This window comes from Nycticebus coucang, chromosome X (genome assembly GCF_027406575.1).
Source record: "Nycticebus coucang isolate mNycCou1 chromosome X, mNycCou1.pri, whole genome shotgun sequence".
Lineage (NCBI taxonomy): Eukaryota > Metazoa > Chordata > Mammalia > Primates > Lorisidae > Nycticebus > Nycticebus coucang.
Window position 1 is genome coordinate 132,549,527 of NC_069804.1, and position 17,465 is coordinate 132,566,991.

At 36.3% G+C, this 17,465-nt stretch overlaps 1 protein-coding gene across 2 annotated transcripts in view; it reads right to left on the reverse strand.

Annotated features, from left to right (window-relative positions):
• Positions 1–17,465, reverse strand: part of COL4A5 (collagen type IV alpha 5 chain) — a 325,984-nt gene that overhangs the window by 62,374 nt on the left and 246,145 nt on the right. For both annotated transcript variants that reach the window (XM_053579991.1, XM_053579992.1), the window contains exon 37: positions 16,182–16,308. In XM_053579991.1, coding sequence (XP_053435966.1) covers positions 16,182–16,308 — 127 coding nt within the window. The remainder of the gene's footprint in view (positions 1–16,181; positions 16,309–17,465) is intronic.

A 17,465-nucleotide genomic window follows, 5' to 3' on the forward strand; every position in this document is an offset into this window, starting at 1 on the left:
AGGGTCTCAAGGCTGATTCAATATACGTAAATCTATAAATGTAATTCAGCACATAAACAAAGTAAAAAATAAAGACCATATGATTCTCTCAATCGATGCAGAAAAAGCTTTTGATAACATCCAACATCCCTTCATGATCAGAACACTTAAGAAAATTGGTATAGAAGGGACATTCTTAAACTGATAGAGGCCATCTACAGCAAATCGACAGCCAATATCATATTGAATGGAGTTAAATTGGAATCATTTCCACTTAGATCAGGAACCAGACAAGGCTGCCCATTGCCTCCATTGCTTTTTAACATTGTAATGGAAGTTTTATCCACTGCAATTAGGGAAGAAAAGGTGATCAAGGGTATCCACATAGGGTCAGAAGAGATCAAATTTTCACTCTTCACAGATGATATGATTGTATATCTGGAAAACACTAGGGACTCTACTACAAAACTCTTAGAAGTGATCAAGGAATACAGCAACGTCTCAGGTTAGAAAATCAACATTCATAAATTGGTAGCCTTTATATATACCAACAATAGTCAAGCTGAAAAAACAATTAAGGACTCTATCCCATTCACAGTAATGCCAAAGAAGATGAAATATTTGGGAGTTTATCTAACAAAGGACGTGAAAGACCTATATAAAGAGAACTATGAAACTCTAAGAAAAGAGATAGCTGAGAATGTTAATAAATGGAAAAACATACCACGCTCATGGCTGGGAAGAATCAACATTGTTAAAATGTCCATACTGCCCAAAGCAATATATAACTTCAACGCAATCCCTATTAAAGTTACACTGTCAGACTTTAAAGATCTTGAAAAAACAATACTTCGTTTTATATGGAATCAGAAAAAACCTTGAATAGCCAAGACATTACTCAGAAATAAAAACAAAACAGGAGGAATTACTGTACCAGACCTCAGACTATACTATAAATCGATAGCGATCAAAACAGCATGGTATTGGCACAAAAACAGAGAAGTAGATGTCTGGAACAGAATAGAGAACCAAGAGATGAATCCAGCTACTTACCGTTATTTAATCTTTGACAAGCCAATTAAAAACATTCAGTGGGGAAAAGATTCCCTATTTAACAAATAGTGCTGGGTGAACTGGCTGGCGACCTGTAGAAGACTGAAACTGGACCCACACCTTTCACCATTAACGAAGATAGACTCTTACTGGATTAAAGATTTAAACTTAAGACATGAAACTATAAAAATACTAGAAGAGAGTGCAGGGAAAACCCTTGAAGAAATTGGTTTGGGCGAGTTTTTTATGAGAAGGACCCCCTGGGCAACTGAAGCAGCTTCAAAAATACACTACTGGGACTTGATCAAACTAAAAAGCTTCTGTACAGCCAAGAACACAGTAAGTAAAGCAAGCAAACAGCCCACAGAATGGGAGAAGATATTTGCAGGTTATGTCTCTGACAAAGGTTTAAGAACCAGAATCCACAGGGAACTCAAACGCATTAGCAAGAAAAGACCAAGTGACCCCATCACAGGCTGGGCAAGGGACTTGAAGAGAAACTTCTCTGAAGAAGACAGGCGCGTGGCCTTCAGACATATGAAAAAATGCTCATCATCTTTAATCATCAGAGAAATGCAAATCAAAACTACTTTGAGATATCATCTAACTCCAGTGAGACAAGCCTGATATATCACAAAATCCCAAGACCAGAGATGTTGGCGTGGATGTGGAGAAAAGGGAATACTTTTGCACTGCTGGTGGGAATGCAAATTAATACATTCGTTTTGGAAAGAGATATGGAGAACACTTAGAGATCTAAAACTAGATCTGCCATTCAATCCTCTAATTCCTCTGTTGGGCATATACCCAGAAGACCAAAAATCACATCATAACAAAGATATTTGTACCAGAATGTTTATTGCAGCCCTATTCATAATTGCTAAGTCATGGAAAAAACCCAAATGCCCATCGATCCACGAATGGATTAATAAATTGTGGTATATGTACACCATGGAATACTATGCAGCCTTGAAGAAAGATGAAGACTTTAACTCTTTCATGTTTACATGGATGGAGCTGGAACATATTCTTCTCTGTAAAGTATCTCAAGAATGGAAGAAAAAGTATCCAATGTACTCACCCCTACTATGAAACTAATTTAGGACCTTCACATGAAAGCTATAACCCAGTTACAACCTAAGAATAGGGGGAAGGGGGAAAGGGTGGGGAGGGAGGGGGGAGGTGGGTAGAGGGAGGGGTTTTGAAAGGATCACACCTGTGGTGCATCTTACAAGGGTATATGTGAGGCTTGGTAAATGTGGAATGTAAATGCCTTAGCAAAGTAATAAGAAAATGTCAGGAGGGCTATGTCAACTAATGTGATGAAAATGTGTCAAATGGTCTATGAACCAAGTGTATGGTGCCCCATGATCATATTGATGTACACAGCTATGATTTAATAAAAACAACAACAGCAACAACAAAATATTGGTTCTTTTAAAAGATAAATAAAATTGATAAACCTTTGACTAGTCTAACCAGAAATAGAAAAGTAAAATCTCTGATAACATCAATAAAATACAATAAAGGAGAAATAACAACAGAGACCATAGAAATTCAAAACATTATCAATGATTACAAAAATCCCCTCTATCTCAGAAATATGAAAATCTGGAGGAAATGCACCAATACTCAAAGCACACCACTTACCTAAACTCAACCAGAAAGAATTAGAAATTTTGAATAGACCTGTATCAAGCACTGAAATAGCATAACTGTATAATATATCCCCAAAAAGAAAAGTCTGAGACCAGATATCTTCACATCAGAATTCTACCAAACCTTCCAAGAGGAACTAGTATCTATATTACATAACCTTTTCTAAAACAGAAAAAGAAGGAATCCTCCCCCAACACATTCTATGAAGCAAATATCACCTTGATCCCCAAAACAGGAAAGGACCCAACAAAGAAAGAAATCTATAGACCAATATCATTAATAAATATAGATGTAAAAATATTCAGTAAGATCCTAGCAAACAGAATTCAATGACACAACAAAAAAAATTATATACCACGATCAAGCTGGTTTTATCCTAGGATTACAAGGTTGGTTCAACATACGTAAATCTATAAATATAATACACCACGTAAATAAAATAAAAAACAAAGACCATATGATTCTATCAATTGATGCAGAAAAATCTTTACGATAATATCCAGCAGCATCCTTTCATGATTAGAACACTTTAGAAGGCTTGGTGCTCATAGCACAGTGGTTATGGCACCAGCCACATACACCAAGGTTGGCGGGTTCAAAGCTGGCCCGGGTCAGCTAAACAACTGCAACAAAAAAATAGCTGGGTGTTGTGGTGGGCACCTGTAGTCCTAGCTATTTGGGAGGCTGAGGCAAGAGAATCGCTTAAGAATCGCTTAAGCCCAAGAGTTTGAGGTTGCTGTGAGCTGTGACACCATGGCACTCTACCGAGGGTGACATAGTAAGATTCTGTGTCAAAAACGAAACAAAACAAAACAAAAATAGATTTAGTTGGGACATGTCTTAAATGGACAGAGGCCATCTACAGCAAACCAACAGCCAATATCATGTTGAATGGAGTAAAATTGAAAACACTTTCACTCAGGTCTGGAACTAGACAAGGATGCCCATTGTCACCATTGCTATTTGACATAGTACTAGAAGTCCTAGCCATCACAATCAGTCAAGAGAAGGCACTTAAGGGTACTCAAATGGGATCAGAGGAGATCAAACTCTTACTCTTCATGGATAACATGATCTTATACCTGGAAAACCACAAGGACTCAACTACAAAGCTCTTAGAATTGATCAAGGAATATATCAATATCTCAGGATATAAAATCAATACCTACAAATCAGTAGCTTTTATATATACCAACAATAGTCAAGGCAAAAATATAGCCAAGGACTCTATTCCTTTTATGGTAGTGCCAAAGAAGATGAAATACTTGGGAATTTATCCAACAAAGGATGTGAAAGATCTCTATAATTATGAAACCCTGAGAAAATAAATAGTGGAATATGTTAACAAATGGAAAAACATACCATACTTGTGGCTGGGAAGAATTAACATTGTTAAAATGTCCATACTGTCCAATGTGATCTACAGATTTAATGCAATCTCTATCAAAGCACAATGAACTTGAAAAAATAATACTTTGTTTTATATAGAATCAGAATAAAACCTCAAATACCCAATACATAACTTAGAAATAAAAACAAATCTTGAGGGATCACAGTACCAGATTTCAGGTTATATTACAAATCTATAGTAATCAAAACAGCTGGCACAAAAACATAGATGTAAGATATGTGGACAAGAATAGAGAACCTAGAGATGAACCCAGCCACACATCATCATTTGATCTTTTATAAGCCTAACAAAAATATACATTGTAGAAACGAATCCATATTTAACAAATGGTGCTGGGAGATCTAGCTAGTGACCTTTAAAAGACTGAAACTGGACCCTCACCTTTCACCACTAAGAAAAGTAGATTCTCACTAGATAAAAGATTTAAATTTTAGACATGAAACTATAAAAATACTAGAAGAGAGTACTTGAAAACACTTGAAGATATTGGCCTAGGAAAATATTTTATGAGGAGGACACCACTGGCAATTGAAGCAACACCAAAGATATATTACTGGGATCTCATCAAGCTGAAAAGCTTTTGCAAAGCTAAAGGCACTGCAAATAAAGCTAACAGTCAGTCTTTGGAATGGGAGAAGATTTTTGCAGGTTATGATTCTGACAATGGTCTAATAACTAAATCTACAGAGAACTCAAATTAATCAATAAGGAAAGAATAAACAACCCCATTTCTTTGTGGGCAAGAGACTTGAACAGAAAATTCTCTGAAGATGACAGGTGTATGGCCAACAAACACATGAAAAAATGATCATTATCTTTAATCATCAGAGAAATTCAAATCAAAACAACTTTGAGATATCACCTAACTCTAGTACAATTAGTACGATATGTAATCTAGTACAATATATAATCAATTACACATTTATACGAACAATTAAACACAAATATAGTCCAGAAAGAAGGAAGGGAGAGGAAGGAGGGGGGAGAGGAAGAGTGAGGGTGAGTGGAGGGAGGGTATTTGGTGGGATCTCACCTATGTGCACAATGCAAGGGTACATTTCAAAACAATGAAGAGTATATTATAAATGTCTTACCACAAAAAAACAAGTAAGCAAGGTGATGGTTATGTTAATCAATTCGATTTAAGCATTCCACATTGTATATCAAATCATTGCATTGTACCCCATAAATGTATACAGTTATGATTTAATTAAAATTAAATTAAAAAATTTAATAAATAAAATAACAGAAATCACATAGTATAATAAATACATAAACTAACAATACAGGGTAGCCATAAAGTTCACATGCAATTTAACTAGACAATATTTAAATGGTATGTGAACTTTATGGCCACTTTGTTTAGTCATTTATTGCCATTGTTAAGTATTACATACTGCGCAGTCACCAACCCCTGGGCTCTGGACTGGTACCAGTCTGTGGCCTGTTAGGAAGCTTCATCTGTATTTATAGCCACTCCCCATTGCTCACTCAAATCACCACCTTAGCTCTGCCTCCTGTCAGATCAGCACCAGCATTAGATTCTCATAGGAGCATAAACTCTACAGCAAACTGTGTGGTAGTGGACCTAAGTTGCATACTACTTATGAGAATCTAATGCCTGATGATTTCAGTAAATGTAATGTACTTGAATCATCCAACAACTACTACCTGCCCAGTCTGTGGAAAAATTGTTCTTCATGAAACTGGTCCCTGGTATCAAAATTGTTGGGAACCGCTGACATACTGCACATAATTTTCTGTACTATACTTTTATACAACTGGCAATGCAGTAGGTTTGTTTATCCCAGCATCATCACAAACATGTAAGGAATGTGTTGTGCTATGATGCTGCTATAGCTACATTATCACTAGGTGATGGAAAGACCTCAAGTATTTGTAAATTGGGCAAAATAATTCTAAATAACATATGGATCAAAACAGAAAGCAACAGGGAAATTAGAAAATATTTTATTGAGGTTTGATTTATGTCCTAGGATATGATCCATTTTGGAGAATGTTCCATGGGCCAATGAGAAGAATATTCATTCTTTAGCTTTGGGATGAAGTGGTCTATATATGTCTACTGAATACAGTTTTTCTAAGGGTCACATTGAAGTCTCTTGTATCTGTGTTTAGTTTCTGTTTAGAGGCTCTGTCCAGCTCTGTAAGAGGAGTGTTAAAGTCCGCTACTATTATGGTGTTTTGGGATATAATATTGCTCTAATAAGTACTTTAAACTGAATGATAAAGAAAGCACAAAGAAATAAAATTTGTGGGATCCAGCTGCATTTAAAGTACAGAATACATCTATTATAAAAGGCAAAGATGAAAAATCTATGATCTAAAGTCCCAACTAAAGAAGCTATAAAAAGAATAGCAAGATTAAATCCATATAAGGTAGAAGGTAAAAAACATTAAAGATTAAGCAAAAATCAAAAAAGTTAGAACATAGAAAATACAGAGAATCATATGTAAAGGTTAATTTTAATTAATAAAACTAAGTGAATGCCTAGCAAGACTGATTAAGATAAGAGAGAAAACAAAAATTACTTATGTTGAAACATATTTTAAATGCAGGCTTCACTAAATATCATGCAGAAATTAAAAGGACAGGGCGGTGCCTGTGGCTTGAGGAGTAGGGTGCCAGCCTCGTATACTGGAGGTGGCAGGTTCAAACCCAGCCCCGGCCAAAAACTGCAAAAAAAAAAAAAAAAATAAAATAAGTAATTAATTAATTAAAAAAAGAAAGAAGAAAAGTAAAAGGACAAAATAAAGGACAAAATACCAACAGCTTTCTGCCAATAAAATTCACAACTCAGATGAAATGAGAAATTTTTTGAAAAACACAATTTATCAAAACTGACATGAAAATAAATAACCTGAATAGTGATATAACTCCTTTTTTTTAACTTCAGATTAATATGAGGTTACACATGATTAGGTTACATGGTTTGCTTTTGTAATATTAAAGTCTGGGTTGTAGTTGTGTCCTTCACCCAGGAAGTGTGCAATATGCCTGTGCAATGTACCTACAGGGAGGGAATTTATCCAACTCCTTTCCCCCACCTTGAATTTAATTGAGTTTTTCTCTCATGTGAACATGTAGTTGTGAATCAATTTGCTCCAATAAAGAACTGAGTACAAGTCCTTGAACTCTTGTGATATTTCATTTAGGAGAATATTCTACAAATCCATTCAGGTTGCTATAAAATCTCCATCTTTTTATGGCTAAATAGTGTTTCGTGCTATGTATATACCACAGTTTATTAATCCATTCATTGATTGAAGAACATCTGGGTCGTTTCCACATCTTGGCAATTGAAAATTGCACATTCAAGTGCAAATCCCTTATGGCGAAATGACTTTGTTTTCCTTTTGGGTAGATACCTAGTAATGGGATGGGGATGACAGGATCAAATGGTAGGTCTACTTTTAGTTCTTTGAGGAATCTTCATACATGTTTCCATAGACGGTGTACTAGTTTGAAGCTCCACCAACAGTGTATGAGTATTCCTTTCTTTTCATATTCATGCCAGCATCTGTTGCTTTGGGACCTTGTGATGTAGGCCATTCTTATGGGGCTAGGTGATATCTGAAAGTGGTTTTGATTTGCATTTCTCTGATGATTATGGATGATGGGCATTTTTTCATGTGTTCAGACAGCCATTTGTCTGTCCTCATACATGACAGCCCTGTAGGTCCCCAGCTCCTGTTTGCCCCACCTCACACTCCCCGCCTGGTAATATGGACCTACCCAGGAATTGGGTTAGGCCCCATTCCACCCCTGCAGTGGTGTGTGGGGTGGCAGACGTCTTCTGGTGATCCTAATCCCCTAATGATTCCATGTGCATATTTTTCCCGTGGGGTTACCATGCTCCCCTTCACCTGTTCCTAGTGTTGGCTTCCCTCCTTTCTTTTCCACTCCTAGTGTCCCACACTATCATTTTGTGCTTTTACACCATTTCTGAGCAGGAAAATACAGATGGCAGCAGCTGGTAACACTTCTCCCCAACTTCCTGGGAGAGGCTCAGGATAAACTCTTGATGTTGATCCTGGCCACTCAGCACTGAAGGAGTTAATAAGGAGGCTTGAGGAAAAGGCAGCTCTTCCACTGCTAGAAAAGCGGTGCATGCCATCTGGGACTATGAAGGACAGCACATTTAAAAAATATTATTAAAGAGAGTCTTCCTATGTTGCCCAGGCTGGTCTCCAAATCTTGTTCAAACAATCCTCCTGCCTCATTCTCTCTACACAGGGTAACACAGGGTGTCGCTGTTGCCCAGACTGGTCTTGAACTCCTGAGCTCAAGCAATCCTCCCACCTTGGCCTCTCAAAATGCTGTGATATAACTGTTAAAGACCTTGAATCTGTAATTTAAAACATTTTCATAAAGAAATAGATAGGCTTTGATTCTTTAACTCATGAATTGTATTAAATATTTAGAGAAAAATAGAGAACACTTCCCAACTCAGTAGGCCAGCAAATCCCTATACCAAAATGTACAGAAGGAAACTATGAGGAAAAAAAATCATAGGTCAATACCTTTCATGGCCATAGACAATTTAAAAAAAAATAGCAAATCAAGTAGAGTTGTACTTAAAAATAATATACATGGCATGACCATCTTGGTGTTTATCCCAAGAATACAAGGTTATTTTGACATAAAATATCAATCAGTGTGATTCAGTGTATCAACAGCATAAAGGAGAAAAAAAAACATGATCACCTCTGTAGATTGATAAAATGGGTTTTATAAAACTTATACTTATTCTTGACTTAAAAACTCAGTATATTAAAAATAAAAAGGAAATTTCTTAATTTAATGAAATGTAAGTACATGAATTCTGGCATAACATTACACTTAATGGGGAAATAGTGAACAATTACCCTGTGAGTTTAGGAAAAATGTAAGGATGTCAATTTTATAACCACTTCTAATAAACATTATACTAGAAATCCTAGCCAGTATAATTAGGCAAAAAAAAAAAAAAAAAAAGAAAGAAAGAAAAGGTTCAAAGAATGAAAAAGTAGGCAGTGCCTGTAGCTCTATAGGCTGGCAGGTTTGAAACTGGCCTGGGCCAGCTAAAACAACAATGAAAACTGCAACAACAACAACAACAAAAAAATAGTTGGGCGTTGTGGCAGGTGCCTGTTGTCCCAGCTACTTGGGAGCCTGAGGCAAGAGAATCGCTTAAGCCCAAGAGTTTGAGGTTCCTGTGAGCTGGGACACCACAGCACACTACCCAGGGCAACATAGTGAGACACTATCTCAAAAAAAAAAATGGAAAAGGAGAAGTAAAATAATCTGAGGTGATATGTCAGTTTAACAAACAAACCAAAAAAACTATAAACTCTTCAAATTATTAAGTGAATTGAACAATTTTTCCTTTACACATGCTCAATATTCCCAAATCAATTATTTCTATATACTCCAACAAGCAACTGGAAAATGAACTTGGAAAAGCAGTACCATTTAAAATATCATTAGAAAGTATCAAATTTCCAAAGATAATTTTTTTTTTTTTTTTGAGACAAAGCCTCAAGCTATCGCCCTGGGTAGAGTGCTGTAGCATCACAGCTCACAGCAACCTCCAACTCCTGGGCTCAAGCGATTCTCCTGCCTCTGCCTCCCAAGCAGCTGGGACTACAGGTGCCCACCACAACATCCGGCTATTTTTGGTTGCAGCCATCATTGTTGTTTGGCAGGCCCAGGCTGGATTCAAACCCGCCAGCTCTGGTGTACGTGGCTGGTGCCTTAGCCACTTGAGCCACAGGCACCAAGCCACCAAAGGTAATTTTTAAGAAAAATGTTCAAGATTTATAAAAATGAAAAGTGTAACATATTGTTGAATTAAATTAAATACCTAAATGTATGGAAAGACAACATGCCCACTGGATTAGAAGACTGAATATTGTTGTTTTTTTTTTTTTTTTGTAGAGACCGAGTCTCACTGTACTGCCCTCGGTAGAGTGCCGTGGCGTCACACGGCTCACACCAACCTCTAACTCTTGGGCTTACGCGATTCTCTTGCCTCAGCCTCCCAAGCAGCTGGGACTACAGGCGCCCGCCACAACGCCCGGCTATTTTTTTGTTGCAGTTTGGCCGGGGCTGAGTTTGAACCCGCCACCCTCGGCATATGGGGCCGGCGCCCTACTCACTGAGCCACAGGCGCCGCCCTTTTTTTTTTTTTTTTTTGTGGTTTTTGGCTGGGGCTGGGTTTGAACCTGCCACCTCCGGCATATGGGACCGGTGCCCTACTCCTTGAGCCACAGGCGCCACCCTGAATATTGTTAAAATATTAATTCTTCTTGAAGTTATCTAGAGATTTACTGTAATCCTAATCAAAATTCCTGTAGGTATTTTCTAATGGAAATTGATAAACTGATTTCTAAATTCATGCAAAAGACCCAGAATAACCAACACAAGATTTAAAAACCTATAACAAAGTTGTAATACTTACACTACCATATTTCAAGGCAGAAATTAATAATAATTCAGACAGTGTTGTGTTAAAGCAAGAATAGACAATAAACTAATGGAGGAGAATACAGAATATAGAAATAGACCCATACATATTTGTCATTTAGTTTTCTGAAAACACAGTGACTGAAATTTATTGGGTAAACTTAAATTTTATGTGAATAGTAACTGGATAACTGTTTGGGGAAGAAAATGAACTTTGAGTCCTGTCTCACACCATAAAAATATTTTTATTTAAGACAGATAAAAAACCTAAATGTGAAAGCATAAAAACTAAAGGTTACAAAAAATTAGGAGAAAATTTCCATAATTTCAAGTAGGCAAATATTTACTGAATCTCATCCCAAAGCACTAACCATAAAAGATAATATTGATATACTGAATATTAATAAAATTAACATTTTATCATTTCATGACAACATTAAGAGAGTGAAAGGTGAATCTGAGATAGGGAAAACATATTTGCACATATGTATCTGGCAAAGCACTCATATCCAAACCATTAAACTGCTCTGAATCAGTAAAAGGGAAAACAACCCAATACAAATGAACGAAAAAAACTTGAGAAAACACTTCAAAAGGATGCTATTCAAATGGCCAATAAGTATATGAAAATGTATTTTATTTTATTTTATTTTTTACTAAATCATAAACACATTGGGTGGTTCTTGTAGCTCAAAGGAGTAGGGCGCCCGGCCCCATATACTGGAGGTGGTGGGTTCAAACCCAGCCCTGGTCAAAAAAATAAAAATAAAAATAAAAATAAATACATAGATCATGTATAGATTAATGCATTTACGGGGTACAATGTGCTATTTCATATAAAATTAGGAATGCTTACATCACACTGGTTAATATATATCTCATCTCATTTACTTATTATGTTAAGACATTTATACTCTATGCTAATAGATCTGACATGTACCCTTGCATTATGCACCATAGGTGTGATCCCACCATTCACTCTCCCTCGATCTGACCTCACCCTTCCTCTCCAACCCCCACCCCCATCCTTCATCTTGGGCCATAGCTGTGATCTATCTATTCTTCATATGAAAGTGTGAGTGATTGTAAATTGGTTTCATAATAGTACTGAGTACATGGGATATTTTTTCTTCCATTCTTGAGATACTTTACTAAGTAGGATATGTTAAAGCTCCATCCATGTAAACGTAAAAGAGGTAAAGTCTCCATATTTTCTAAGGCCGCATAATATTCCATGGTATACATATACCACAATTTATTAATCCATTCTTGGGTTGATGGGCACTTGGGCTTCTTCCATGACTTGGATAGTATGAATTGAGCTGCAATGCACAATCTGGTGCAAATACCTTTGTTATGAAGTGATTTTTGGTCTTTTGGATATATACCTAATAGAGAAATTGCAGGGTCAAACAGCAGGTCTAGTTTTAGATCCCTGAGTATTCTCCATTCTTCTTTCCAAAAGGGACATAACAGCATGCACTCCCACCAGCAGTGCAGAAGTGTTCCCTTTTCTCCACATCCATGCCAACATCTGTAGATTTGGGATTTAGTTATGTGAGCCACTACTTACTGGTGTTAGATGATATCTCAAAGTGGTTTTGATTTGCATTTCCCTAATGATTAAAGATGACGAGCATTTTTTCCATGTGTCTGTAGGCCATGCGCCTATCTTCTTCAGAGAAGCTTCTGTTCAAGTCCTTTGCCCACAATGAAATGGGATTACTTGTTCTTTTCTTATTAATAAGTTTGAGTTCTCTGTGGATTCTGGTTATCAAACCTTTGTCAGAAGCACAACCTGCAAATATCCTCTCCCATTCTGAGGGCTGTCTGCTTGCGTTAATTACTGTGTGCTTGCGTTAATTACTGTGTTCTTGGCTGTGCAGAAGCTTTTTAGTTTGATCCGATCCTAGTAATGTATTTTTGGTGTTGCTTCAATTGCCTGGGGGGTCCTCCTCATAAAGTATCCTCCCAGGCCAATTTCTTCAAATATTTCTCCTGCACTCTCTCCAAGAATCTCTATAGTTTCATGTCTTAAGTTTAAATCTTTTATCTAGTGAGAGCCAATTTTTGTTAACGGTGAAAGGTGTTTATTGCAGCCCAATTCATAATAGCTAAGTCATGGAAAAAGCCCAAGTGCCCATCGATCCACGAATGGATTAATAAATTGTGGTATATGTATACCATGGAATACTATGCAGCCTTAAAGAAAGATGGAGACTTTACCTCTTTCATGTTTACATGGATGGAGCTGGAACATATTCTTCTCCGTAAAGTATCCCAAGAATGGAAGAAAAAGTACCCCATGTACACAGCCCTACTATGAAACTAATTTGGGACTCTCACATGAAAGCTATAACCCAGCTACAACTTAACAATAGGGGGAAGTGGGAAAGGAGGGTAGGTGGATAGAGGGAGGGGGATCGGTGGGATCACACCTGTGGTGCATCTTACAGGGGTATTTGCGAAACTTGGTAAATGTAGAATGTAAATGTTTTGGCACAGTAACTGAGATAACGCTGGAAAGGCTATGTTAACCACTGTGATAAAAATGTGTCAAATGGTTTATGAAGCGAGTGTATGATGCCCCATGATCATATCAATGTATACAGTTATGATTTAATAAAAAAAAAGAAAGGTGTGGGTCCAGTTTCAGTCTTCTACATGTTGCCAGCCAATTCTCCCAGAACCATTTGTTAAATAAGGAATGTTTCCCCCACTTTATATTTTTGATGGGCTTATCAAAGATCAAATAATGATAAGTGTCTGGGTTCATCTCTTGGTTCTCAATTCTGTTCCATATATCTACCTCTCTATTTTTGTGCCAATACCATGCTGTTTTGATCACTACAGATTTATAGTATAGTTTGAAGTCTGACAGCGAGATTCTTCCTGATTTGTTTTTATTTCTGAGTAATGTCTTGGCTATTTGAGGTTTTTACTATTCCCATATAAAACGAAGTACTATTTTTTCCAGATCTTCAAAGTATGACAGTGGTGCTTTGATAAGAATTGCGTTAAATTGTAAATTGCTTTGGGTAATATGGACATTTTAACAATATTGATTCTTCCTAGCCATGAGCATGGTATATTTTTCCATTTGTTAACATCTTCAGCTATTTCTTTTCTCAGAGTTTCATAATTCTCTTTATAGAGATCTTTCATGTCCTTTGTTAGGTAAATTCCCAAATATTTCATCTTCTTTGGCACAACTGTAAAGGGAATAGAGTCCTTGATTGTTTTTTTCAGCTTGACTATTGTTGGTATATATAAAAGCTACTGATTTGTGAGTATTGATTTTGTATCCTGAGATGCTACTGTATTCCTTGATCACTTCTAAGAGTTTTGTGGTTGAGTCCCTGGGGTTTTTCAGGTATCAAATCATATCATCTGTGAAGAGTGAAAGTTTGATCTCCTCTGACCTTATTTGTATACTCTTGATCGCCTTCTCTTGCCTGATTGTGATGGCTAAGACTTTCATTAGTATGTTAAAAAGCAGTGGAGACAATGGGCAACCTTGCCTGGTTCCTGATTTGAGAGGAAATGTTTTCAATTTTACTCCATTCAATATGATATTGGTTGTGGGTTTGCTGTAGATGGCCTCTACCAGTTTAAGAAAAGTCCCTTCTATACCTATTTTCTTAAGTGTTCTGATCATGAAAGGATGCTGGATATTGTCAAAAGCTTTTTCTGCATCTATTGAGAGAATCATATGGTCTTTGTTTTTTAGTTTGTTTATGTGATGTATTATATTTATAGATTTACATATATTGAACCAACCTTGAGACCCTGGGATAAACCCACTTGGTCATGGTGTATAATTTATTTGATGTGTTTCTGGATTCTGTTTGCTAGGATCTTATTGAATATTTTGGCATCCATGTTCATTAAAGATATTGGTCTATAGTTTTCTTTTATTGTGGGTCTTTTCCTGGTTTGGGGATCAGGGTGATATTTGCTTCATAAAATGTGTTGGGAAGTATTCTTCTTTTTTGATGTTTTGGGAAAGTTTAAGTAATATAGGTACTAGCTCCTCTTTAAATGTTTGGTAGAATTCTGATATGAAGCCATGTGGTCCAGGACTCTTCTTTTTTTGGGAGATTTTGTATAGTTTATTCTATTTCAGTACTTGATATAGGTCTGTTCAGCATTTCCAATTCTTTCTGATTAAGTCTAGGAAGTTGGCATGCTTCCAAGTATTGGTCAATTTCTTTCAGATTTTTATATTTCTGAGAATAAAGTTTTTTTGTAGTATTCATTAAGAATTTTTTGAATTTCTGAGGTGTCTGTTGTTTGACAAGATATTTTAATATTGTTATTCATTAGGAAACTATAAATTAAAACCTCAGTAAGATACTTCTACTTGCTCCCCATATAGATAAAGTTAAAAAAACTGATAGTACCCAGTGACAGTGACGATATGGGCAATTGAACAACTGGACATTTCATGCATTGCCTGTGGGAATATAATTTACAAAACCACTTTGGAAAACTGGCAAAATTTTCTAAAGGTAAATGTATACATACTCTATGATTCAGTGTTTCTAGCTCTAAGGGTTTGTCTAAGAGAAATCAGTGTATATGTTTCCTAAAAGACATGTAGAAGAATCTTGATGACATCTTTTATCATAATTGTCCCAAACTGGAAATAATCCAAAAGTCCATCAACAGGGGATGGATAATTTATTGTCGTATATTTCCTTAATGGAATATTACACACCAAATATAAAGAAGAAACTACCGACACATGCCACAAAATAAATGAATCCTACAGATATAATGGGTGAAGGAAGCCAGATACAGGGTCACTGTGTGATTCCACTGATATGAATCATAGTAATTGGCAAAATTAGCTGATGGTGATAGAAGTCATGGTAGTAGTTACCTCAGTAGCATGGGAAGGGGTCTGTGAATGGATGTGGGTAAACTTTATGGGATGAGGGAGTTACTTTGTATCTTCATAGGGAAAAACTCATTATGGTTTTGCACATGTAAGTGTACTTTAAAATAAATACGCTATACTTCTGTAAAATGGTTAAGAAAAAGATAACCAAAGATCCATTCCCCTATGCCACAGTGCAATTCAAAGAAACAAAATAAGTAAATATAAGTATAAATAAATAGGCATTATAATTATCTAGTTTAGGCCATGTTCTTGATTAATAGTTCTTAAACCCTTTGCTTGAATGACTCAGTCTTTGCCATTTGAATGAACTGTATGATTGTTCTACTAATAGGCACTAGCTGTGTGCCTATGTACAACTTTCTAAGAAAATCAGCAGCAGGCTATGTCTTGGAAGTATATATTATCACCTATAAAAATAGTAAGACTTCTTAATTGATTTGTGGCTAGCAGTCAAAGTTTGAAAAATGTTCCACCAAACAATATCTCTGTCCACAAGATATTGTCCTGCTCAGTCAGTAATAGTCATTCTCATTTTATACAGAAAGAAATTTGAACAAAGAGGAAAAGAGCGAGTTTGAGATTATGTTGCTAGTCAGTATCCATTTGGGAAAAAGAATGCAAGTCTGCCAAATAAGCTGCTCTGTGATATCAGTTACAGTATATGAGGAATGGAAAAAGGGAGAATTTAAGAATAGGAATATTACCTGGGAATCCAGGAAGGCCTGGTTGTCCCTTTCCTCCAGGGGTTCCGGGCAATCCAGGCAAACCAATATCTCCAACAGAACCTTTGATACCAGGATTTCCTGGGGATCCAGGCAGACCAGGTTCACCCTGAAAACATGAATAAAAAGATAAAACTGAAGTCTCCACATGAGTTAGATTTTATAAAAGCATAATATTATCTATAGAGTTTTTATTATACATCAGACAGTCTGCTAAGTGCTTTACATAAATTGCTTCATTTAATCATTATAACAGCCCTGTGAGTCAGGCTTTATTATCTCCACTTATAAATTAGAAAACTGAATCTCAGAGAAGCCAAGTGCTTAAGGTCTTTATTAAGTGGCAGAACTGGGATCTGAATCAAAGTCTATCGGACTCCAGAACTCATCCTACTTCTACAGTATATAGATGCATCATTGTCATTAATCCTTAAAACCCTATTAGAAAGACACCATTATTATCCCATGTTATAAAGATGCAGCTAGTAAGTAGTAAACACTGGATTTGGATTCAAATAGTTTGACTTTGGAACCTGTGATTGCCATTCATACTGTGCTCTGATGCACTTTACTGCTTACAATGAGCATGCTAACCAAAGCTACAGTAGGTTCTATGTCAAAAGGTAAATTTCATCATAACATGAGGAAGTATTGATATTCTTCAGTGGATATCTAAGATCTCTACTTCTTCCATGAAGTCTTCCTGGACAAAGAAGCTTACTATAAGAGTTTAGGATAGGTTTTTATTCTGTCATGTTTATGATGGTTTTACATAAGCAAACCTTAACTCCTCAGTTACACTGAAAGTTTCTTTGGGGTAAGAGACAATTCACATACATACAAATATTTTTGCTCAGTGAATATTTGCATAATGTTTTCTTCTATGTAATAGATCATTAGAAAACTTCATACCTAATTTCATAATTAAGATAAGCTTTTCCCCAGTAACAGTTGAAACATATGCCATAACTCTAAAACAGTGTTCATTGCTCTGCTCATGAGTATTGAGGCCTCTCCAACAAAGTGGTAGTAGTCAACATCACCTACTGAATGCTTCCTTCCTCACTTAGAACATATACTTATGTAGGTGAATAAGATATTCTATCTGTGACTCATATGTTTCTGTATTATGGTAATAGTAGTTTTACAAACTGAAGCCTTTTCTTACTAGTACGATGCCATTTTGGTTACTACAGCTTTGTCATATAATTTTAAGTCAGGTAATGTGATGCATCCAGCTTTGTACTTTTTGTTCAGTATCAGTAT